The 24150-nt window shown below is 42.5% G+C and overlaps 1 protein-coding gene across 1 annotated transcript in view; it reads left to right on the forward strand.

The window, feature by feature from the left end:
* Nucleotides 1-7993: 7993 nt before the first annotated feature.
* LOC145411526 (armadillo repeat-containing protein 2) overlaps nt 7994-24150 on the forward strand; it is a 40595-nt gene continuing 24438 nt past the window's right edge. The window contains 9 exon segments of the mRNA XM_080281537.1: nt 7994-8280; nt 8894-8976; nt 10335-10439; nt 11615-11721; nt 14741-14836; nt 16962-17282; nt 18253-18259; nt 22655-22748; nt 23729-23886. Coding sequence (XP_080137663.1) covers nt 7994-8280; nt 8894-8976; nt 10335-10439; nt 11615-11721; nt 14741-14836; nt 16962-17282; nt 18253-18259; nt 22655-22748; nt 23729-23886 — 1258 coding nt within the window.

Raw genomic sequence — 24150 nt, forward strand, 5'->3', positions numbered from 1 at the left:
TACCTAACACTCCTCTCACTTCCTTGACGGAGGTAATTAAAAACAAAAAAAAAATCATCGCCTTAACGGGGTTGAAAACGGATCATTTCGCCGGACCAACAGGCGTGTGTCTTTATGTAAATCTCTCTCTCTCTCTCTCTCTCTCTCTCTCTCTCTCCGTAATATTAATACCACTCAGGGGTCTGGCGCGCCGCCCCCCCTCGTCCGCCAAAGTATGTTATTTTCCACAGAACCAGTAAATTGGCCGGGGCTTACGTGACATGCTGTGGTGAAGGTGGAGATGTGATGGTGGTGTAGTGGAGAAGGTACTGGTGTGGTGGTGGTGGTTGTAGGGTGTTTTGGCTGGTGTGGTGCTGTGATGTGGTGTGGTAGTGGTAGTAGTTAGTTGCGATGTGTCTTGGGGTGTGATGGTATGGTAGCGATGTTGTGGTGGTGGTTGTAGGGTGTTTTTGTTGGTGTTGTGGTATGTTATGATGGAGGTTGTGTGGGTGTTGTGATATGGTGTCTTAGTTGGGGTAGTGTGGTTGAGGTTGGTGGTTGTGTAGTGGAGGGTGTTGGTCATGATGGTTGAGATTTTTTTTTTTTTTTTTTTTTTTTTTTTTTTTTGAGGGAGTGATGGTGGCAATGCTATGGTAGGTGATATGGCACTGTGTGTGTGTGTGTGTGTGTGTGTGTGTGTGTGTGTGTGTGTGTGTGGTAGAATTGGTGGTATTGTGGTGATGGTTGTGTGATGGTGGTGGTGTGTGAGTATTAATTTAGTTGTGGTTGGAAGTGGTATGGGTGGTTAAGACTGTAGTGGTGGTGGTGGTGGTTGTGTGGTACTGGTGGTGTGGGAAAGACGGTATGGTTACAGTGGTATGATAGCGTTGAGGTGATGTGGTGGAAATGGTGATGTGGGAGTGACAGGAATGATGTAGTTGAGTGGTTGCAGCGGTGGTGATAGTGGCGGTGGTGGTGGTTGTGTGGTACTGGTGGTGTGGGAAAGACGGTATGGTTACAGCGGTATGATAGCGTTGAGGTGATGTGGTGGAAATGGTGATGTGGGAGTGACAGGAATGATGTAGTTGAGTGGTTGCAGCGGTGGTGATAGTGGCGGTGTCGGTGGTGGGAGGGAGGATGTGGTTTTGTGGTTGTAACGATGATTGTGTGTGGTTGTGGTGGTAGTGGCACTAATTATACACAATAAGGAGGGCTGGCTGATATTCCTAGGGTCCACACGTGGTTCTTCCTTTACGATATGAGTACACGAAAGCACTTGGGAAATTTCGAGTCATCTCTTTTCATTTTAGACACTTATGGACCACTTATATCTGGGTTATTTATTGACATATATAAGAAGCACGCGATAATGGTTTGGCATCGCTTTGTGACATGATAGTTAACGGATTGATCCTTATCTGATAGGTGTATGTGAAAGGAATATAGAGATTTAAAAAATGCGCAGACAGACAAGTGTGTGAGGTGAAGCCAGGATTCCAGAACTTTGAATGACATCTGAATGATTGTGTGACCCATTTGAAATGACATACTGTAAGCAGTTCTCCCAATTTTATACTTTCCTTTTTCTTGTTTCTGGATCCTACCTGTTTCTTTTCTACGGTGGCAGTCAAAGTCAAGGTTATGGTTATGTTTGATGAAATGTATGTATGTATGTTTAATATACCATTTTCTGCCTGGTTTTGTTACCGTGGCCGTTAGAGGAAGCAGAATATCACAAGTAAGTTCATCTGTTTGTCCGTATGTAAATATTTCAGGGTTTGGTTCAACGATCTATTACCCTCTTTTCTGCTTAATTATTTCATTTACATTTATTTCCTGAATCAATGTTTATTGGCTTTGAAACAGTGTCTCTTCCTGGTTTGTTGTAGCGTGATAAGTGCGTGCGTGGTGCCAGTGATTACTTTGTCTCCCTGCATGTCAGTATCAGCAGTTAAGTGACATCAATTACAGGTGCCACCGAATTGGACTCTGAAAACACACACACACACACACACACACACACACACACACACACACACACACAACTTTAATCGCCGTCACCCTCACTTTGTATGTTTGTTGATGGATGTGCACCTTCTAGTTTGTGTGTGTGTGTGTGTGTGTGTGTGTGTGTGAGATCCCTTAATATTTCATGAACCGTCTGCCCCCTTTTTATGAGTGTGTGTGTGAGTATTTGTATGCAATATATATCAACACACACAAGTATCCCTGCACTCATGCACAGCAGAGTGAAGGACTAACTCACGGCGGCTTATCATCCTCGCATAAAGACTTGGAAAATATGATAGAAAGATGAGTAATTCAATACTGCTTACCTTTATTCTTTTTTATTCTTTGTTTTCAGGCGATTTTGTCAAGCTTATATAAACATTACAGTACTGAATGGTTTACAGTAGTTCAGCATGTAATCCGTCCCGTTTGAAATCTTTCCCCAACCTGAACAAAATCATCTCTAAGTGACAGCAAGACGTCTCGGGGTCAAGGCTTCTTCTTTAGGTGCCTGACATTCCACTTGTTCCTTTTTTCTTTTTTCTAATATACTTGATGACTCGACCTGAACATACACACACACTCACTCACTCTCTCTCTCTCTCTCTCTCTCTCTCTCTCTCTCTCTCTCTCTCTCACACACATCAAAATTAGACGAGCGGTACAGCTGGACTTTACCATTTTTTTTCTTTTCTATCGGCAAAATATGAACACTTTCTTGGAATTTACCATTTTCGTTTTTCTCTCTCTCGAATACGTGGAAGAATACTATTGTCAGGTACCCAAGTTCTTGTTTATAGGGCTTGAAGTTTTGATTATATGTAAAGAAATAATCTGCAGTTTTACCCTGAGCCCGGTGTTCCTTTCCTAAAACAATTATACCAGGAACAACAGAACCAAACAGATCAACAGTAAAAAGACCAACTGTAGCAACAAAACAATACAGTCGGTAGCAGCAAAAACACTGCCAACACAAACAATCACCTATAACAACAATAATAAGAACAACATCACCACGACCAAAAGCAATATTGACAACAGCAGCTACGTGACCTCAAACAGCAACAACCGCAACAACAACAACAACAACAACAACAAAATTACCCCAAACAAAAACAACAGCAGTAAGAGTAATTAGAAGCACAGTGACCACCTTACACGCACGCGCGCACACACACACACACACACACACACACACACACACACACACACACACACACACACACATTGGCAGGCTGCATTAATGAGCTATAACTCCTGTATTACCCAGAAGCCACCTCGTCATGTCTGTTCGGTCAGATGGTGGCTCCGGGAATTGTTTGTGTGTGTGTGTGTGTGTGTGTGTGTGTGTGTGTGTGAGAGAGAGAGAGACGTTTGTCTTAGCAATGTTAATCACTCCACATACCAGCTTTCAACTCAACCATTCATCTGTCTTCTCTCTCTTCCATCCATCCATCCACCTTCCTTCCTTCCTTCCAGCAATATCTAACGCTCCCTAGAACCTGCAACCTCCCCCCCCCCAGACATTCCACGAAGCCTTGTCAATGATCTTGAAGTTGATTTGGAATGGTGGCAGTGATGGTGTTGTGAGTGGTGATGGTGGTGGTGTGGATGGTGATTGGATTGGTAGTGGTGGTATTTGTAGTGGGTTTTGTGGTAGTGGTGGGGTAGTGAAGGTAGTGATGGTGGTAACTTGGATGGTTGAGGGGGGGTAATGATGGCGTTGGTGGTGGTTGAGGTGGCAGGGGTGGTGGAGGTGGGGGTAGGGGGGTTGGTGATTGGGGGTGGTAAAAGGGGGTAGGATTGGTTGCAGTGCAGTGTTTAATGAAAGGGAAGGCTGATTGAGGCAGATTGGATTGGGGGAGTGTGTGTGTTGGAATGATGGGCATGATGGTGGGGAAGAGAGAGTGGGGAAAAACGGAGAGTGCTGGAGTGGTGGTGATGGTGGGCAACAGAGGTGGGGAGTGATGGAGGGAGTGTTGGGATAGTGTGGAAGAGAGGGTTGAAGTAGTAGAGGAAGTGTTGGAGTGGCTGGGGAGAGATGATGGAGGATGACTGGAGTGGCGGAGGAGAGAGGGTGGGGAGTGAGGGAGGAAGTATGGATTGGAGTATTTATGGAGAGGAGGGTAAACACTGAACGTAAGTTACGAAGTCCGTTTCAGAATGGCTTTGAAGATTTCGTAACACGGCGATTAAAATTTCACATTACATCTCAATGTCCTCCTGCATATTGGTGATGTAAACTGTATCGGCATCAAAACGATATACAGAACAGTACGTAACATGCAAAAAAAAAAAAAAAAAAGAAAAACGCTGAAGGTGTAATATGCTAAATAAATCGCTAAGAAAGAGGTGTTACGAGACCCCGTGTGCCACTTGGAATGCGGCATGTCGGAAGAAGCCGCACACACTCATCCATCACTTCATAGAGTCTAATAAAAATTTTGTAAGCGAGTATGTAGACTATAGAGGAACCCCATTCTTTTAAAACAAACTTTTTTGAAATATCCGTGGTTACGTGTGCTCTTTAGCCTGCATCCCACATTACTAAGTGCAATCAGCAACACTAGAGGTTATACACGTTCGTTCTTCATGACGTGCTCCAGAAATTATCGTAAAAAATTAGGGGGCTTCTCTTCCCCTATGTGACCACACGCTTAACACCTTGAATCCGGTTACATAATATTGTGTTGCGTTTTTAATGTTGCCAGACGATTTTATGCAACATTGAATGCACATCTTTTTTTTTTTTTTTTTTTTTTTTTTTATTGTCCGACTCTGGGCATAGGCTTCACAGCCTGCTATCAAGGCCCAGCAGTCCTCCTACACACCATACACCTCTACATGTCACCACTTCGGCGCTAACACCCACCGTCCATATTGAATACATGCTAGGGCTGTCTCATACAGGACTGGTGTATTGGTATTAGCGGGGGTATTTTTACGACATGTCGGCGGGTCATCTGGTAGATCAGTAAAGCCTGATTTAATGAAATTCAAATCCTTAAACTGTTCCCTGCCCCAGCCGGGATTTGAACCTGGGTCCGTTAGGACCGGACGCCACCTCTCTACCGGTTGGGCCACCGCCTCTGTGGGGCAATTAATGAAAGTGTCTCCATTTGCTTGGTTAAATCGCCCGTAGGTAGCAAGAGTAAATTGAAATAGACATCATCGAACGGAAGGGGTAGATAATATGACCCTGAGGCACTAAAATCCATCGCCTGTGCTGTGTTATGCAAGGGATGTCTCATTGACGGGGAGGGAGTTAGCGGGGATGTTTTTATACTATACTGGTCTCAGGAAAGGCAGGGAATACCATTGTAACGAAATTTATATAATGTTTCTTGCAGCAGATGGAATTCAGTCATGATATCTGGAGAGGTGAGGAGAGAGAGAGAGAGAGAGAGAGAGAGGTATTGGCTCCACCTGTTCAGTACGATTACGCCATCTTATTTTAGTTCTCGCTACTGCCAGACGATTCCATTCAGCCAGGGGAAGATCTGTGTTATGTAAAGGATTAATGGAACTTAATTTCATCCCATTGATACCAGACGTCTCCTAAGCTGAACAGAATCGGCGGGTGGCAGAACGAATATAATAGACGTTGCCCTATTGAGGAGGGTATTGACAGCACTCCCGTGACGTACTTTATATATATTTTGTTGCTGCCGTTAGACGATTTTATTCAGCCTTGTAGAGACTTTTCGACCTGGAGGAGTCAGATACAGACTTCATTAACCTGTGCAATACGAGAGATCTTTCCTGGGTGAATATGATCGCTTGGAGGCAGCAAGAATAAACTAAATATACATCCTCTCACTGAACGGGTCAGTATTTCTACAGGACCAGTCAGACCCCTCTCAATGCAACGCTGATACAGGAATTAACCCTTACTGTGTCTTTTCATATGTGTAACCGATCTTCCTCATCTGTCCTTTCCCATTCTCTGTGATCTCCAGTCTTTTTGAACTCCATGCGGTCAGACATTTCGAAATTAAGGGGTCTTGAATTTAGCTGTCTTTTAGTTCAGTTTCCGTGTTTAGGGAAAAATTTTGGTGCTGTAAATTTTTCTTTAACCCGTACAGTCCAGAGACGTGTTACCCAAGCTGAATCAAATGGGAATCAAAGGTATCCCTGTCCAATAAGAGATTCTTATATTATTTTTTACCTTAACGGCCCAGGGACATCTTAAACGAATTGAAAATATATAATAAATTGGCAATGGCTTTCCTGGCATGTAAGGGTTATATAAGTTTTCCGTCACTCATACATATACTAGTCACTTCAGAAATAAATCAGAGTCAGTATTAATGTGCCAGTATGAAAAACAAGAATCTGTCACTCGCTATCTATAGTTAACAGTTACTGAGATTAGATTATCGTAAACATTGATTAGAGCCTTTCATGAACCCGACCTTTGAGGAGAATTAGTGGTGTGGTGCGTGTAGGGAAGGAGGTAGAGCAATATGTTATGGTCAAGGTCACACGGGAGTTGAGGTCACGCAGCCGGCCCTTCGTCAATATGCTCCTTACACACATGCGCTGTGGGATGGAGGTGAGAGGGGGGAGGGGGGTGTAAGCGGAGGGGGTCATCATATAATTGTGTGCTGTGCGTGTGTGTGTGTGTGTGTGTGTGTGTGTGTGTGTGTGTGTGTGTGTGTGTGTGTGTGTGTGAGAATTATGTGGTTGGTCATGTAGGTACGTATATATATATTTATATATATATATATATATATATATATATATATATATATATATATATATATATATATGTACAAGTTGTGATTATAAGAAATATAAATGTGTATGGATGTGTATTTACAGGGTATGTATGCTTGTGGATTTGAGTATGCATGTACAGTATGACTGTGTGTGTGTGTGTGGGTGGATGTGCGCGCGTACGTGTTTATGGCTGTAGAGTTGTCTTTGTGTATGAGATTTATGGGCATGGTTTTGTATAATTGTGTGTATATGTTCAGGGATACGAGTAGATACCGTTTTTATGACTCTGTGTGTGTGTGTGTGTATATATATATATATATATATATATATATATATATATATATATATATATATATATATATATATATATAAAACTAGGTGTGTGTGTGTGTGTGTGTGTGTGTGTGTGTGTGTGTGTGTGTGTGTGTGTGTGTGTGCGCGCGCGTGTGCGCGTGCGTGTGTGCGTGCGTGTGTGCGTGCGTGTGTGTGTGCGTGTGTGTGTGCGTGTATGTATGTATGTATGTAGGTCAATGTTGCCGCGTATATGATTATATATGTATGACAGTATGTGTATGGCTCAGTATGTAGGTTAGTGGTGCCATGTGTGAAAAGTTGATGCTGTATTGATTCACTTGTCAAATAGGCTTTTTTCTTCTTTTCAGGTCCCCGTGCTGAACTGGGGGGCCGCCCCTCCCCCACGGCCTTACCTTTACCCCTTATCCATAGTCCTTACCCTGACTGTAAACAATATTCTTTGACCCAGCACTCACACTTACATCTAACCCTTTACTTCCACCCTTAGCTTTAGCCCTTTGCTTTAGCACTAACACTTACCTGTTACATACAAATCAATGCCACATTCTTAGTCCTGGTTCTACGTCTTAACCCTTATCCTTAGATTTAACACTTATCCCTAGCCCTTAGCTCAAACGGTTATACTTGGTTATAGCCCTTACTTTTCCTCACAGTTCTTCTACTTCACTTCCCTAGCCTGTTTTCTTATATCTTCTGCAGTGTTACCCTCTCTTTTGTCCTACTTCCCTCCTTGTTTTATACTTTCCCTCCCTCTTCTGCTTTCTTGTCTCATCCATTTCTCATTTCCTGCTTACTCTCCTTGATCTTCTATTTCTCTTCCTCCCCTTTTCCTAGATTTCATCCCTATTCTTGTACTTCCTCATTCCAGCTTTCTCCTAATTTCTCTTCCTTTTCTCTTTCCTTCCATCTTTTCTTCTCCAACCTTCTATCTCTCCGTCTTCTCCTCTTCCGTTTCCCAACCTCTACAATGAGCCAAGCAGTGGAGAGACGCAGGGAGATGGGGGGCTGCGGGGGGGACATGCTTACCCCTTTCTACGCCCCCCCTGACCGCAAGACCTCAGCCGAAATTATCCGTGAGGCCAGGGCGTCCTTGAATGTGGGCGTGGGCGTGGGCGTGGGCGTGAACGTGGGTGTGCAGCGTGTGGGCGTGAGGACCGTGCAGACCAAACGCCCGTTCACCCCCAGGGAGCGAGAGAGAACCCTTTTTGGTAGTGCTACGGCAGGCAGAGGAGAGAGACCGCCCAGTTCCTTTACGTGAGTGTTGGGAGGATGGAGGGATTGGTGAAGAGAAGGGAGAGATGGAGAAGAGGGAAAGATGTAGAGAAGGAGGGACGGAGAGAGGGATGAGAGAGGGATGAAGAGAATAATATATAAAGGATAAACTGGTGAGCGAGCACTCTCTTTGTTAAAAAGAGGAAGATGGCCTAGTTGTTTCATTTGAGTAGTGTGTGGATGGAGGAAAGGATGGAGAAAAGGAGGAAAGAATACGCTAGGAACGGAGAGAGAGAGAGAGAGAGAGAGAGAGTTCAAATTCCTTCACGTAAGTACTGCTAAAAGGGTGGATAGGAGGAGAGAAGGGTTACCTTCTTCTTTGAGTTATGTCCGAACACAAATCAAGGAATGTCCAATACATCTCTCTGTCTGTAAAGGACAAAACGCTAATGTGTGTACTTGTGTTTCTTGATCCTACCCATCCAATGTAGTAGCAAGAAATATGGTTTGAATATGATGATGATGACATTCAGTGTTAATTCTCACGATGATGACATTCTAGTGTTAGTTCCCCTGATAATGATAATTTATTGCTTGGGATGATAGTAATAATTTATATACTCGAGTGTTAATTCTCTCTTCTGTTCTCCCTTAGGCTCTCGCCATTGCACTTCGACAGCAACGACAGCAGCGGGCGAGCCTCTGCCACCCCTGTCAGACTGCTCCCGTTACAGGATGACGGCAAAGGAGTAAGTTGGAGGGCAGGGAGGGGAAGGAGGGAGGGAGGGGGGGGAGGAGAAGAGATTGAAGAAGATGTATTGGAAGATGAGAGGGAAACTAGAAGAGGAAGAGGAAGGGAGGAAAAGAGACAGGGGAAAGGGGAGGAAAGGGAAAGAAAGAAGAAATAAAAGAGGGAGAGGGAGGGGAAGTAAGAGAAGAGGGAGGAGAAATAGAAGAGATAGAGGGAGAAGAGTCAGGGGCAGAAGGGGAGAGGTGAGACAGGGAAACAAGGAAGAAGAGGAAGTAGGATAAGAGGGAGAGGGAGGGAAAAACAAAAATATAAAGAAATTAGCGAAGATAGACGTCAGGAAAGTAGAATAGGTAGGGAGAGTCAAGGGTCGAATTAAAAGTCGGAGATAAGTGTTAGACCTAAGGATAATGTCTAGGATTAAGTATTAAGGTTAGGTATAAGGTTGAAGGATAATCGCAGATCTAAGGGCAAGGGATAAGTATTAGATCTGAAGGTAAGGGCTAAGGGTAATGTCCAGGAGTGAATTTAAGGCTTAAATCTAGGGTAAGGGGTGGGGGACGAGAAAGAGAGGGGCACTGAGGCACGATAGGCCTAATTGTGTATCTTTTTATAGGGAGAGATTTACAGCGTTATATATTAGATGACAAGAGATAATTGCAGACTGATATAGTGGTTGATAGATAGGTAATTACAGATGGGTTCATTATTAATAAACGATGAAGGTAAATTTTGACTTGTTGATAGATAATTACTAACTGATGTGTTGGTTGATAGATAATTAGATGTATTGATATATTCATAAAAAAAATTAATCGCAAACTGGTTGATAGTTTGAGGGATAGATAATTGCGCAGAGATACAATGGTTGATTGACTTATTGATTGATTGATAGGTGGTATGTGTGATTTATATATTTAGTTGATAGATGATTGCAAAGCTCATTGGTAGAGGTAATTAATGATTTATACTGATAGTTAATTATAGACTGATCGATTGACTAATAATAGACTGACTGACTGATAGAGATAGTTTGACTGACTGATGTATGAATAATTTATGCTGATTTATTTACTGATAGGGATAATTAGAGACTGATATATTAATAGAGATAGAGATAGAGACCGATTGATTTAGTTACAGATAATTAGAAGCTGACTTTAATAGATGTAATTGTAGACTGATTAACTGATAGAGATATAAGAATCCTGATTTTTTGATCATTATAGTTTGATAGATCTTGACTGATATATTGAAAGACAATTATAGAGTTACATTTTGATTCAGTGTGTGTGTGTGTGTGTGTGTGTGTGTGTGTGTGTGTGTGTGTGTGTGTTTATTCATCCATCCACCTATCCATTAATCCATCCACCCCTACAGACCAAGCTGCCGTCCCTGGTATCAGGCAGAAGAGTACAGAGACACCAGTTCAGAACTCTCTCCCTGTGTGATCGTAAGTTAGTTATTCTCTGGCTTCTTTCTTACTTTATTCTTGCTGCCAGTGGACGATTCTGTTTAGGTTAGGGAAGATTTTTTTTTAAACTGGAGGGGTTATATATAAATTCTTCGAAATCCCACTTTTAGTTTCATTCAGGTAGCAGTCTATCTATAACTTCCTTAAGTTAGCACTCTAACGTCTTTCAACAGGTATTCTTTTTAGTTTCTTTCAGTTGAGACTGTTTTTATCTTCTTTTCGACTAGGACACTTTTCCCAATTTCTTTACTAACACTTTCTTTTTTACATATTTCAGCAGCTCTTTTTTAACCTCTCAGCTGGCACATTTTGACTTCTTTCAGCCAGTACTCATTCTTAAAATCTTCTAACTAGCACTCTTTTTTTTAACATATATCAACTAACATTATTTCTTTAACTTCTTTCAACTGATACTCTTAATAACTTCTTTCACCCAACACTCTTTTTTAACTTCTTTCAAGTAGCACCCTCTTTTTTATTTCTTTCAGTTAGCCCCTCCCGTTTTTTTTTACCTTCTTTTAGCAAGCACTCTTTAATTTCTTTCATCTAACATTATTTTAAACTTCTTTCTATGAACACTTTTTACATTTCTTTCATCCAGCACTTTAAACTTCTTTCTTTGAACACTTTTTACATTTCTTTCAACCAGCTTTTTATTTCTTTCAGCAAGCACTTTTTAAATTATGCCACTTGCCATTGAATTGATAATGCGAAACTAAGCAAGCCTCTGATTTTTAGCGGTCATTTATGGACCATCTGTACTTGTTAGATGTGATAAGCCTGTGTACCACATTACAGAGCAGTCAGTTGCGATACAGAAAGGTCAGACATGTATCATCATCACATGCTTCAAAACTTATCGTCAGAAATGAGGGGGAGGGAGGGGGTCCACTCATCTTTCCCTCTTATAACGCCTTCAGTTTGGTGATGGATTTGTTTTATTATTGTTTTCTGTGGATGTATTTTAGGCTTCACAAATGGATTGGGTTAGATACTGATTTCATTATACTTTTCATGGGCATAAGTCATTCCTAAGTTGAAAAAAAAATTACCAGCAACAAGAGTACCGGTAGAAGAAAAAAAAGAAAAAGACTGCACTTTGATTCTTGTTAATAATACAGTTCTAACTCGCTGGGTATTGCTTCTGTTGGCAGTGCCTGAGGAAATAGAGGAGGGCGGTGATGATAGCAGCAAGGCGTATAGGCGGCCTCCTGGACCACCTCCTCGCAGCACCACTATCAATACGCTACACAGTTTGGCCGTGAGTACCATGTTTAATTGTGTGTGTGTGTGTGTGTGTGTGTGTGTGTGTGAATTTTATTTTATTCCTGATTAAACCATGCAAATTTGTAACCAGATCTATTTGTTTACCTATACAGTATATTTATTTTGTGGTTTCACATTGTAAACAGTGTTTAAATGTATACTTTGCCTGGTACATATAACTGGTACATAATTGACGGTGTGTTAATTATGCTGATTGTGTCTGCTATTTTTTGCATATGAAATGCCTGACCTGAAAGGTCCTTCTCTTCTAGAGCCTATCTCCAGCCTTAGGTGGCGAAAAAGTCATGATGATGATGATGATGATGATGGTAATTAGTGAGGATGAGGATGATGATAATGGTAGTTGGTGATGATGATGGTAGGTCGTGGTGATGATGATGATGGTAGGTCGTGGTGATGATGATGAAATCTTGTGGATTGAGTCACGTGTACCGTGCCACCCCTGTGCCAGTGCTATTGATTACACCCACCACTCACACTGTTCTGTCATGGATTTTGCGTCATGGGGCGGCATTCTCCTCTGCATAGCGTGCTTTCTGGACCATTTCCCAACTAGCTTCTTTCTACTTATGGCTGATTATTAGTCTTTGGTACACTACGCGGTTTATGCAATCTGTGTCGACAGTAACCTCTTCATTCCAATAATTATTATCATATTACTGTTTGCAACTTAAAAATTGTTTATTCTGCTTGGGAGAGACTATTCAGACTTGAGGTTCAGATATAACCTTCATTAAACCATGCACTATAAAGACACTCTCGTAACATGAAAGAAATTGTCTGGAAATCACAAGAGTGAAATCGAAAAACACCATCAGACTGAAGGGGTTAAAATGATGTAGATAAAAGAGAACATCAAGTGTCTCACTGGGTAAGTGCCTCTTCCCGGTCGTCCATACATACGGCTGGTTGGTGTTCTGTTTTGCATTATTTAAGCATGTCAACACTGAGACGATATAGATAAAGTAAAATTCACAACATCCACTACACTACATGGCAGCACGTCCACACATACCAAGGAGCATCATGACAACTCCCAGCACACGATATCATACACAAATACTGTCATCTCTCCCCTTTTGCCTGCCTCAAACCAGCTTCCAGAAACATATCCATGCTCAAATCACTTGCCGCTCCATTCAGTCACTCAAAGACAACACACAGCTGCATGCACGGCCTCCTGATATCCACCCTGCTGAATCCTACCTCCCTCAAGAGGACAGGGTCCACCTAGCCAGGCTGAGATGTGGGCATCATCCAGCCCTCCCGAGTTATCAGAAGAGGCTGGATGACACAGTCGCTGATGAATGTCCAGGATGCAACATAGCACCAGATACTATTAACCACATTATGGAAGACTGCGTTGCACACACTTGCCTGTGCCAACAACACAACATACACTCCTTGAGAGCTCTGTGGGAAAGCCCGGTCTCGGCTGTGGTCTTCCATTACGACTCGGGGCTGTTCAGCCAGACTGCCTACGGAACAACTACTACTAGTACCTGGTGGTTTAATGGGTAATTAAGGCACTCCAACCGGATTGAAATTATGTAGGTTTATATCCAAAGGGTGGTTTGGGTTTATTGCTCAGGTAATACCACTCGGATGAGTGAGGCTCGTCACTCTCATTGTAAATGTAAGGACTTAGCCCCGGGCTCCTATGCTTCTCATGGGGCAACACAGGATTAGATTATATATATATATATATATATATATATATATATATATATATATATATATATATATATATGTATGTATGTATGTATGTATACAGTATACAGTATATGAGCCTTTGTGGTACAGTGGTAGAGTGTGCGTTTTCGTACATAGGAGAACGAGGGTTCACGCTTCGTCAGGGTAATAAACTTTGGGAGCGTTCTTCCGGCCACGTACTGCTTTGGCGGACGTAAGGGATGCTGTGATTGAATCAGTGTCACATACTATAAAGCAAGGTAAAGAGAATGAAAGGTAGTTTCATGGGGGGGTGAGGGGGAGCTAAAATACGTCTCGGTCTGCGCATGACGTCATAGTTAATACAGACTGCAGCTCATCCTGCTCAACACACGCCAGTCACACACACACCTGCCTGTGAATAGGTACTCCGTTTTCTGTTTTTAGGGGTGGCTATGGCAATACAGATAATTTTGTGAACATGCCAACAATTTGTATAGTTCGTGGATGCAAATCCATTCATGTGAAAGGTGACAAGAGAATACATTTTCATGCACTGCCGAAAGATGAAGAACTTAGAAAAAAATGGATTGAATTATGTGACACAAAGAAAAATCGGTCATCTGGTTTTGTATACAGCGGTCATTTTGAGAGTACGGCCTTTGAACGCAACCTTAAGTATGAATTGCTTGGTTTACCAGTGCCTCCTGGACAAAGGAAATTCAAGAAAGGAGCAGTGCCTACTCTTCAACTACCGAGTTTAACAAGTAAGTTCCATTACTGTGTAGGTGTGTTGAGTAGCGACCTGTATGAACATTCATAATATAAAAGCATACCATACATACAGATGGTTTTCTGTCAAGCTCCCGTTTTCTTCCACCACCCCCACCTCTCTCTCTCTCTCTCTCTCTCTTATTAACTTTGACGTCACAGAATCTGCGCGGCTCGGGGGGGCTGTACTTACCTCTCAGTATACTCTTCTCTTTACCTTGCTATAAAGTATGCTTGCTCTCAGTCGGCTTGCGCAGGCCTATTACACTTGGTTCACAGACTACACACTCATCCAATGCCACTCCAACACTAAAATCACATTACAAACACTTCTCACCATACATACAATCTCTACCAGACAGCCTAAGCCACTTGGTAGAGATACATAGGCTGTATCGTCCCCACTTCGGACTGGATAGGCCTGTCCTGCAGTGGACACTCAAACGGCTGATAATGATGATGATGAGATGTATATATTATTAAATTTTCCCCTGACAATTCCAAGCTAATGTGAATTTTGTTGGCAGGAGTCCCAGCAGGAGGAGGAAGAGGGGAAGGGAGGAAAAGTGGAGAGAAAGGGGGACGAAGCAGAGGAAAGCCATGTGTCCACCCCTAGTCCAGAGTCCAGACCTGAAGATGGAGAGAAGGTGGGTACACACACACACACACACACACACACACACACACACACACACACACACACACACACACACACACACACACGCACGCACGCACGCACGCACGCACACACACACACACACACACACACACACACACACACACACACACACACACACACACACACACACACACACACACACACACACACACACACACACACACACACACACACACACACACACACACACACACACACACACACACACACACACACACACACACACACACACACACACACACACACACACACACACACACACACACACACACACACACACACACACATCGATACTTCTTAATACTGTACGCATATATATATCATTCTTACTCACATAACTTTCATACAGATCCTCAATATTTCTCCTTCTTCTCACTGTGTATAATTCTGGTATTTTTTACTGTATACCTCTTACTATTATCACGATGTTCTTCTGCTTCAGTTGAATTAGTGTGCTCTCTCTCTCTCTCTCTCTCTCTCTCTCTCTCTCTCTCTCTCTCTCTCTCTCTCTCTCATATTCATTACGATCTTCTTCACTTCTTAACATTTTCCCACACCAAGGACACACTGAGTAAAGTAGTTCAGTAGGCAATTTTACTACGCTGAAAAATACCCCTGGCATTTTTTTTTATGGTAGATGCTTCAATATTATCCCTAATATATTCTAATTGGCTTTTTTATACCAGCTTTGTTTTTACCCCTAGTTAGACAGTAGCCTATAACCTGTGATTCTGCTGATATGTACACCTTCTTCCTACCGTATGTGCTTCTGCCACTCTAAAACATTGACCCCATTAGCCCGGGGACGTCACATTTAATCTTGCTATCACCTGACGGTTTTATCCAGCCGGTGATTTTTCTGAGTGGAGGGATTAGATTTTAGTGGTAGGTGGGGGCGCTCAGTATCCACTCACTCGATGTAGTGCTGCTTTCTTCTCGTCCTTCCTTCCTCTTCTGTCTTTCTTTCCTTCGTTCTTTCCTCTTCCTTCTGCCTTTGGGTGACGCTACTCTAAGTGACAAGCCAAATGGTGTCCTGTACACCAGGAAACCATTTACCACGCTGGGTGGTAACCATGTAACCTAATTATGGCGCCTGGTGGTTAATGGGTAATTAAGACGCTCCAATCGGATGGAGCCTATGCAGGTTTATATCCAAGGGGTGGTTGGAGTTTATTGCTCACGTATTGCCTCTCAGGGATGAGTGAGGCTGGTCACTCTCATCTTAAATGTCAGGACCAACTTGCCTAACCCCGGGCTTCTACTCTCCTCATGGGGTGGCATAGGTTTGGATGATGGGTGGATGGATGGGATTAGATTTGCTTTTATTAGCTCCTCCACTACAGAAAGTTGCCCCAAAATTGAATGAAATTGCCTGGAGTTAGCAAGACTAAACCAGTGTAAGACGTCACCGGATCCAAGGAGTTATTTGCGTAACATGTGACTTTAGTAATTGTCGCAGCTTCGTACCATCTGCTTCCGCCACTCCTGTTAATATTTCACTTATCTACTGCTGTTTGCTAGGAGTAGTAGCTTGTTTTCTATTTTATGTGCTTTCCTAGGGTCTGTAATCATGTCGGCTAAGGTAGCTTTCCTAGCACGTCTTCTTTTCAAGATATTTCTGCATCTGGTGCATTAATATTTCATGATATGTTATTATGCTGTTTTTAGTCGATACCGTATATAATTGATTTAATTAACTAAAGCGATTAGTAAGGTGTAATATGCAGAGTCACGAAGGAAGGGATTTTAGAAAGCCTTTTCTCATCAGCTAAGGAAGCTTTCAAACCTCATCTTTAACCATCTATTTTCAGTGTTTCACTTAAACATTTACTTTCATATTACGTATATTTTAATATTGTCACCTGTTGCATAAATAACTTACAAAAGACCAATTAACAAGTCATGCAGAAATAAACTGATAAGGAAGAATGTGCTACAGATTTTCCTAAGCTGACAGTAATAGGACCCTTCAGTAGATTATTCGGCAATCCCAACTTGTGCTTTGCAAAACGTCGGATGGTGTTCTCCACATCTCTCCACGCTGTTCGCATTGCCTGGCACCTGTTAGCTTCTCCTTCCAACTACTGCTACAGATGCGTGTGGCCGGGCAGCTGGAGCCTCAGGTCACCTCCTCTCCGCTCTTCCAGCAACTCCTCAACTCCGCCGACCTCGAGTTGAGCGACCTTGAGTCTTCGCTGAGACTCAGGAGGGAGTTCCAGTCCACCCAAGACCCCAAGCAGTCCAAACCCCCAGCTGAAGACAGCCCACAAACTAGTCAGAGCCTGCTGTCACCGCCCAGCAACGACCTCAAGCCTGGATTAGTGCATCTTCAACCCATAGCCCAGCCACCAATTCGCAGCAGCCTCCAGCCCACAGTCAAGCTAGACCACAAGCCCATCGAGGCAGCTCAATCGGTAGGACAGTCCCTTCAGTCAGAGACTGTATTTTTCATTGTATTCTTGCGGTCTGCAAATGGCTGGTGGTCTAGTTGGTTAAGGCACAGACTGATGTGGCTGGGGTTTATTGCTCACATAATGTGACTCACTGACGAGCGAATAGTTCCCCATGCCTTAAATGCCTGGACCAGTTAGCCTAACCATGGGCTTCTGCTCACCTGATGGGGCAGTAAAGGCTTGGATGATATAAGGTTAGAAAGATTATATATATATATATATATATATATATATATATATATATATATATATATATATATCCGGTATATAATATTTGTACATATATATATATATATATATATATATATACATATATCTATCTATCTGTCTATTGCCAGACACCATAGTCCCGTAAGGGGTGGCTATTTGAGTTATTTGTTTTACGGGGAGGGGCACTAACCCTCTACCAACCCACTTGTTGACACGTAGGGAGCACGTATGGTTTGGTTATGTGGTTACCACTCAGCGTTGTAAATGGTTTCTTGGCTTACAGGAAACCATTTGGCTTGTCAATCAATGTAAAGCCACCTGTAAAGGAAAGAAAAGCAATAAGAAGTGACAGGAAAAATGGGAGAAATAGGAAGAGAGGAAGGCAGGCACAGAAACAGAATGATAAAGGCTAAGGAAAACGTAGGCAGCACTACATCAAGTGAGTGGATGATGGTCGCCACCACCTACCACTAATACATATATATATATGTCGTGTGTGTGTGTGTGTGTGTGTGTGTGTGTGTGACGATGAGGAATTCGGAAGGAATTTGAGTTTAAAGTGGAGGGAATGTAAGATTATGTTCTGGAAGGAGGTAAAGAGAATTAGGGTGATAAAGAAGCTAGTAGGGGAATGAAAGATAAAAGAAGTAGATTGCTAGTGGACAAAAGAGAAGAAGTGAGCAGATGGAGAGAACACTTCAAGGAACTGTTAAACATAGAGAGTGAAAGTGATTCAAGTAATAGTGGCTGGGAGAAAGAGGGTGGTGAGAAAGGAGGAAGAGATCAGTAGGATGGAAGCTGTGGGAGCAATGAAGAAAGTCAAAATGGAGAGAGCCCCAGAAATTGATGGAGTGTGTGGTGAAATAATGGAGCATGGGGGAGAGATAGTAGTAGAATGGATATAAACGATGTGCAGATTGGCCAAGCAGGAAGGTAGAGTCCCGGAGGATTCGAAGTCAGGTATAATTATTCCCCTGTACAAAAGAAAAAGGGAAAACGAAGTGTTTGGTAATCATAGGGACATTTGTCTAATTAGTGTAATAGGAAAAATATATGGTAGGATACTTATTGACAGAGTTAGGGAAATAACAGAGGAAGTAGTTGGAGAAGAACAGGGAGGTTTTGGGAAGGGAAGAGGTTGTGTAGAGCAGATATTAATCCTTAGGTCAATAGTGGAAAAGTTTCTAGAGAAAGGAAAGAAGTTGTATGCGGTCTGCTTGGATTTGGAGAAAGCATATGACAGAGTGGATAGACACGGAATGTGGAAAATGTTAAGAATATACGGAGTAAATGGGAAGTTGTTGAATGCCGTGAGTATTAATCGAGGGTGCATGTGGATAGTGAACTGAATGAATTTTTCCATCTGAATGTTGGATTGAAACAGGGATGTGTCATATTTCCATGTAGTGTTTGAGGTTCTCAGGGAAACTTCCTGTATTGTTGTTTGCAGATGATACTGTATTGTTAAGTGAAGACTAAGGGGAGCTGCAAGACTTAGTGAATGAATTTAGGAGAGTGTGTAAGAAACGGAATCTAAAGATGAATGTAGGGAAGAGTAAAGTTATGGCCTTCGAGAGAAATGAAGTCAGTGAATGCACAATGAGGTTGGATGATGAGGAAATGGAAAATGTGAGTGCATTTAAGTACTTGGGTAGTATAATGAGTAAGGATGGAATTTTGGAGGATGAGGTGCTTGAAAGGGTGCAGCAAGGAAGAAAAGTTAGTGGTTCTTTGAAAGCAATGAAAAGAATCAGGGAAGTGAGCTTGGAAGTAAAAAAGTCGCAGCATGATAGTATTGTGATAACAACTCTAAGATACGGAAGTGAAGCTTGGACCTTATTGGAAGGACACAAGTCAAAGGTGAGAATAGTTGAAATGAGTTATATGAAAGGAGCATGCAGAGTTACATGGAGAGAGATACTGACAAATAAGGAAGTGAAGGAGCGTTGTGGTGTGGATGGTGGGTGTGATTAAAAGCGTCAGGGGAAATACATTGAGGTGATTTAGCCATTTGGAGAGGATGGAGAACGGTAGACTAACGGAGGTGTATGTGAGGTGGAGGGGACGAGAGGGAGGGGGAGGCTAAGGATGAGAGAGAGGGGTGAAGTGGAGAGGTATATGAAAGGGGGGGGGGTGATTTGGGGAAAGGGCAGTGAATTGGCGGGGGACAGGGCGACATGGAGGCGATTTGTTTGTGGCCAACTCTTAGGGGATTAACGGATCTGGCAATAGATAAATAGGGAGATAGATATGAGAGAGAGAACCATTAGGTAAATTTATTTAGTGGAAGAAGGATATGTAGTAGTGAATGGGTTAATGAAAGTCATACTTATATTCCCCCCCCCCCCCCGATCGAAAAGTGTGTCCTAAGCTGCATAAAAGCCTCTGAAACCAGCAACAGCAAAATATGAAAGACTTCGGAGCATAGGGGTAAATTTCTTCGCTCCAGAGACCAATTTTAAATTTTATTATTGCTACCACCAGGCCATTGTATTCAGCTGTGGAGAGACTTTTGGAGGTGAAGGAGTTAGATATAGGCTTCACTAGCCCACTCACTACTAGTGATGGTTCCCAGGTAGAAGAAAACCATTTTGTGGTATTAAGAATAAAATCAGCTAGTCAGCTAGTCAGGTCAGGTGCGGGTAAGGGGATGGGTCTGTTATGATGTGGCAGGGGTAAACCAGTTCTGCTGTCGGGCCCTGCTGTGGATGTCACTGCTTGCATTGCGCAGTTGACCCTTGTGCGGTGTGATGCGGTGAGGATCTGTCCGTTCTCCCCTTTGGGGCTAAGATGCGAATGAATGTGTTTGAATGGATGAGTAAATGGAGAGTGAGTCGTCCTGTCTCGGCTACCTCCCTTTCCTTGGGGGAAGCAGCCTAGGTATATAGATAGATAGATAGAAGAATAAAATACAAGCTATAATCCAAATGAAGAGGTTATTCCACGTCCAGCTTCTACTTTCAGCAGCAGTGGTGAACCTTAGACGGCAGCAGTAGTCTTTATTTTTGATGATAAAGAATTTACTTGCAGGAAATTTCTTCTGCTGAATAAAATCGGCTGGAAATAGTATTCCTAGCGCTTTCAGGACGGTGACATGTATTGCATTACGCTGGCTATCTTCTGACAGTTATATTCAGATTAGGTTAGACTTTCTGAACTTGAGGGATGTTCTTCATTGATTCATATACCATTATGGGGCTTTTCTAGACTGAGTGAAATAGTGTGGTGGGTAGTAGGAATGAAACGCAAAAGACGCTATCGGATAGGAAGGGTTAAGTGAGCCTCATTCCAAGCATGATCCCAAGGTTGCATAGCCTAGCAGACTTCTTACCACCTTTTGCTTTGTGATTTATTATACATATTGCACCGTGATATTCTCTTTTATGTTATTTGCGAATATATATTTAACTCTGGACACAGCGTGCCCAGTGACGTACTGTACAAAAGGGTAAAATAGCGTACTATGTAAAACAAGTCACTGATTAAGAGATGATGCCAAGTCTCCTATGAACTAGAAGTATGACACTAAGTATGATTCCTGTTTGTTTTGGTGTTGGATTTGTCTCCTGTTGTTTTTATGTAAGTCGTGCAGAATGATTTTTTTTTTTTCCCCCACTGGAGAGTTGCTGGGCCCCAGGGAACGGGGTGTTAGGCCTATGCCCAGAGTTGGTGCATAAAAAAAAAAAATAATAAAGGTAATTCCGGCGACAACTATGTTGATTTTGTCAGCTAGACGTCTTTGAAGTGAAGGGTTAATGAAGCTTGTAACTAAGTCTATTATTTTGCAAAGTACCTTAAGCTGAATCAGATCATCTAATGTTAGCAAGAATAAAATGCACATCAATGAGTGAAAGGATATAAACAGCCAATAAGTGTGTATCTGGATTTATCATAAAACTGTAAGTATAGTATTTATAACGGTAAGTATGGAAGCTTCTTCTGCTTATGAATTTTGCATGTACCACACATTTGCTTGTTCAGTACAGCTTTTGCTCATTAGTTTTTACCGCTGTAGACAGTTTAGTACTTTGTTCTGTTACTTCGGTAGACAGTGTAGTACTCTGGGCCGCAGTGTATTTGGGAAAGGAGGCTAAATAACACCTATTCCTCAGCGATTTCTCTTATTTATAACACCGCATTCTCATTTATCATCATTTTAATACTGATGGAGTTGCGTAAATAATAATCAAGAAGATGGCAAACTGTGATGTGCAGAATTAATCGCTGAGGAAGATGTGATACAAAACCTCCAGAGCCACTTAAAATTTTAGCTTTAGCTTATACTATTTCACTGCTCTGCCAAACCTCGCTGTGTTACTCTTATATCTGCTGGTAACACTGGACGGACGGCCCCAATATTATTCCCTCCAGTGACATACATTTATTTGGATTCTTGCAGCCTCCAGACGATTGTACTCAGCGTTGGAGAGATGTTTCGAACTAGAGAAGTTAGATGTAGCCTTCTAAAACCCCTTCGCTACGGGAGGTCTGTCCGAAATTGAATATAATCGTCTGATGGAAGCATGAATAAAATAAACACGTCAGGTGGAAGCATGAATAAAATAAACACGTCAGATGGAAGCATGAATAGAATAAAACACGTCATCGAAGTAAAGTGGTTTCAGTGAAAGAGGTTAAACGTGTAGACAAACGTCCAATTTCTGATGGTCATGTATGGAACAGGTTTGAGGATCAGAGTTGATTGGGCTTCATGCCTCATTGCAAAGCCCGTGAAATAACGAAGAAGAGAAGCCACAAACTTTACTCTCGAGATAGGTTCAGCAAATGACATTTAGATATTTTGAGCATGCCGACCTCAAGAACGTGAAGGTTTGGACAAGCCCCCAGTTTTTTACGGTAATTCCTGAAGCATGTGATGGTGATAGAACATGTTTCTCTTCTGTATCATCGCTGACTACACTCTAATGTGTGAGGCAGGCTGATCACATGAAACATTCAATGGTGTTCGATAAATGACCGTCAGATATAGGGGGCTTGCTTACGCCTTCGTACACTCGGTGCAGAACATTCCTTTTTTCCTTGATGATGAAGGTAGTTTCCCCTGGTGCAGGTTGATGCAGGGCAGCCAGGAGGAGGCATCAATCCCCAGTGGGTGGGGCGAGGGGGACGCCGCGTCAGCAAGAGGGCGGGGGTCAACAGAGACTGGAGGCACGCTGTGGAGGCCAGGACACCATCAGGTACGCTATGACAGGCAGGGTAAGGCAGGCCAAAGGCGGCCAGAATAAGGCTAGGCAGAGTATAGGACAGGCCAGGGAAGAGTAGGGCAGGATAAGACAGACAGGATGTGGCAGGGCAAGGCATGACAAGGCAGGGGAATCCTGAGAAGGGTAGGGCTGCATAGACTTGAATTCGTATAGGGAAGACTTTATTTATTTAGTGTAGAACGATTCCAGCCAATGTAGAATAGTACTGGAAATTAGGGTGAGATTTCGGCAGGGTAGACTAGGTATGTGCCAGGTCAGGCTTGTAGGCTAAGGATGGTCACAGTATAGTACGTTAGGTAGGGTAAGAAGTGGGTTGGATTTGTTGGATTAGAGTATCCATGGAGAAAGTAGAGTATACTAGGAAATCCTGATTCGGTACAGTGACGACAGGACAAGCATGGTAGAGTGAGCTAAGATAGGGAACTGTAGTTAGGATGAGGTAAAGTAAAAGTGGTTGGATTAGAGTGTGCCTAGAGAGGATTGGATTGATCAGGGAATCCTGCTTTGGTACAGTAAAGTTACGGTAAAACAGGCAGGATAGCTTGAGTTAAGATAGGGCAGATTAGTTTACAACGATTCTGGGTAGGATAGAATGGGTAGACTAGGGTTGAATACAAAATAGAGAATTATGATAGTCAAAGTAAGGCATTTGGGACCGAAGTATAATAGTTGATGTTAGGTAGAATTAGGCTAGGAAGAATAAGACAAGCATAATAGATACTAAGTGGATAGGTTAGATCAGAGAAGAAGAACTGCAGTGAGGGTGGTATAGAATTGGGAAAAAAGTTAGTAAGTTAGATGGAGTAAATTATGTTAGTTTAGAATACATTATATTTAGCATGTACTGGGATAGATTATTATATGAGACAGAGACAGGTTGAATGAGGCTGGATTTGAGAAACGAAGGAGTATTGTTCCATCCCTCACATAAGTAACATCCTACATTTACCTTGCCCCCCGTTGTACAGTGAGCGAGGATGAGGAGGGCGAGGGAACAAAAGGGACGAGGATGGATGATTCCCAGCAGGAGGAGGACAAGAGGAGCCAGGAGCCCCCTGTGGACCAGACCCTGTACTACGAGGAGAAGGTGGCACCCATTCTGGATGAGATTAACAGAGCCCTTACATGTGGTTAGTGAGAGAGAGTTTTTTCAGTTATTGTGTGTGTGTGTGTGTTTGTGTGTGTGTGTGTGTGTGTGTTTGTGTGTGTGTGAGAGAAAGAGAGAGAGTACTGTACTGTAAATATGTGTGTGTGTCTGTCTGACTATTTGAATATTAATGTGTGAGCTCATACCTTTGCTCCTTAACTCCTTCACTGTAAGAGGTGTCTCCTAATTTGTATTGTATTGTTTGGAGGTAGGAAGATTAAACTAATAAAATACGTTATGTCATTCA

This window comes from Coenobita brevimanus, chromosome 90, assembly GCF_032717465.1.
Source record: "Coenobita brevimanus isolate Jiangsu-jjx chromosome 90, ASM3271746v2, whole genome shotgun sequence".
In the NCBI taxonomy this organism is placed as follows: Eukaryota; Metazoa; Arthropoda; class Malacostraca; order Decapoda; family Coenobitidae; genus Coenobita; species Coenobita brevimanus.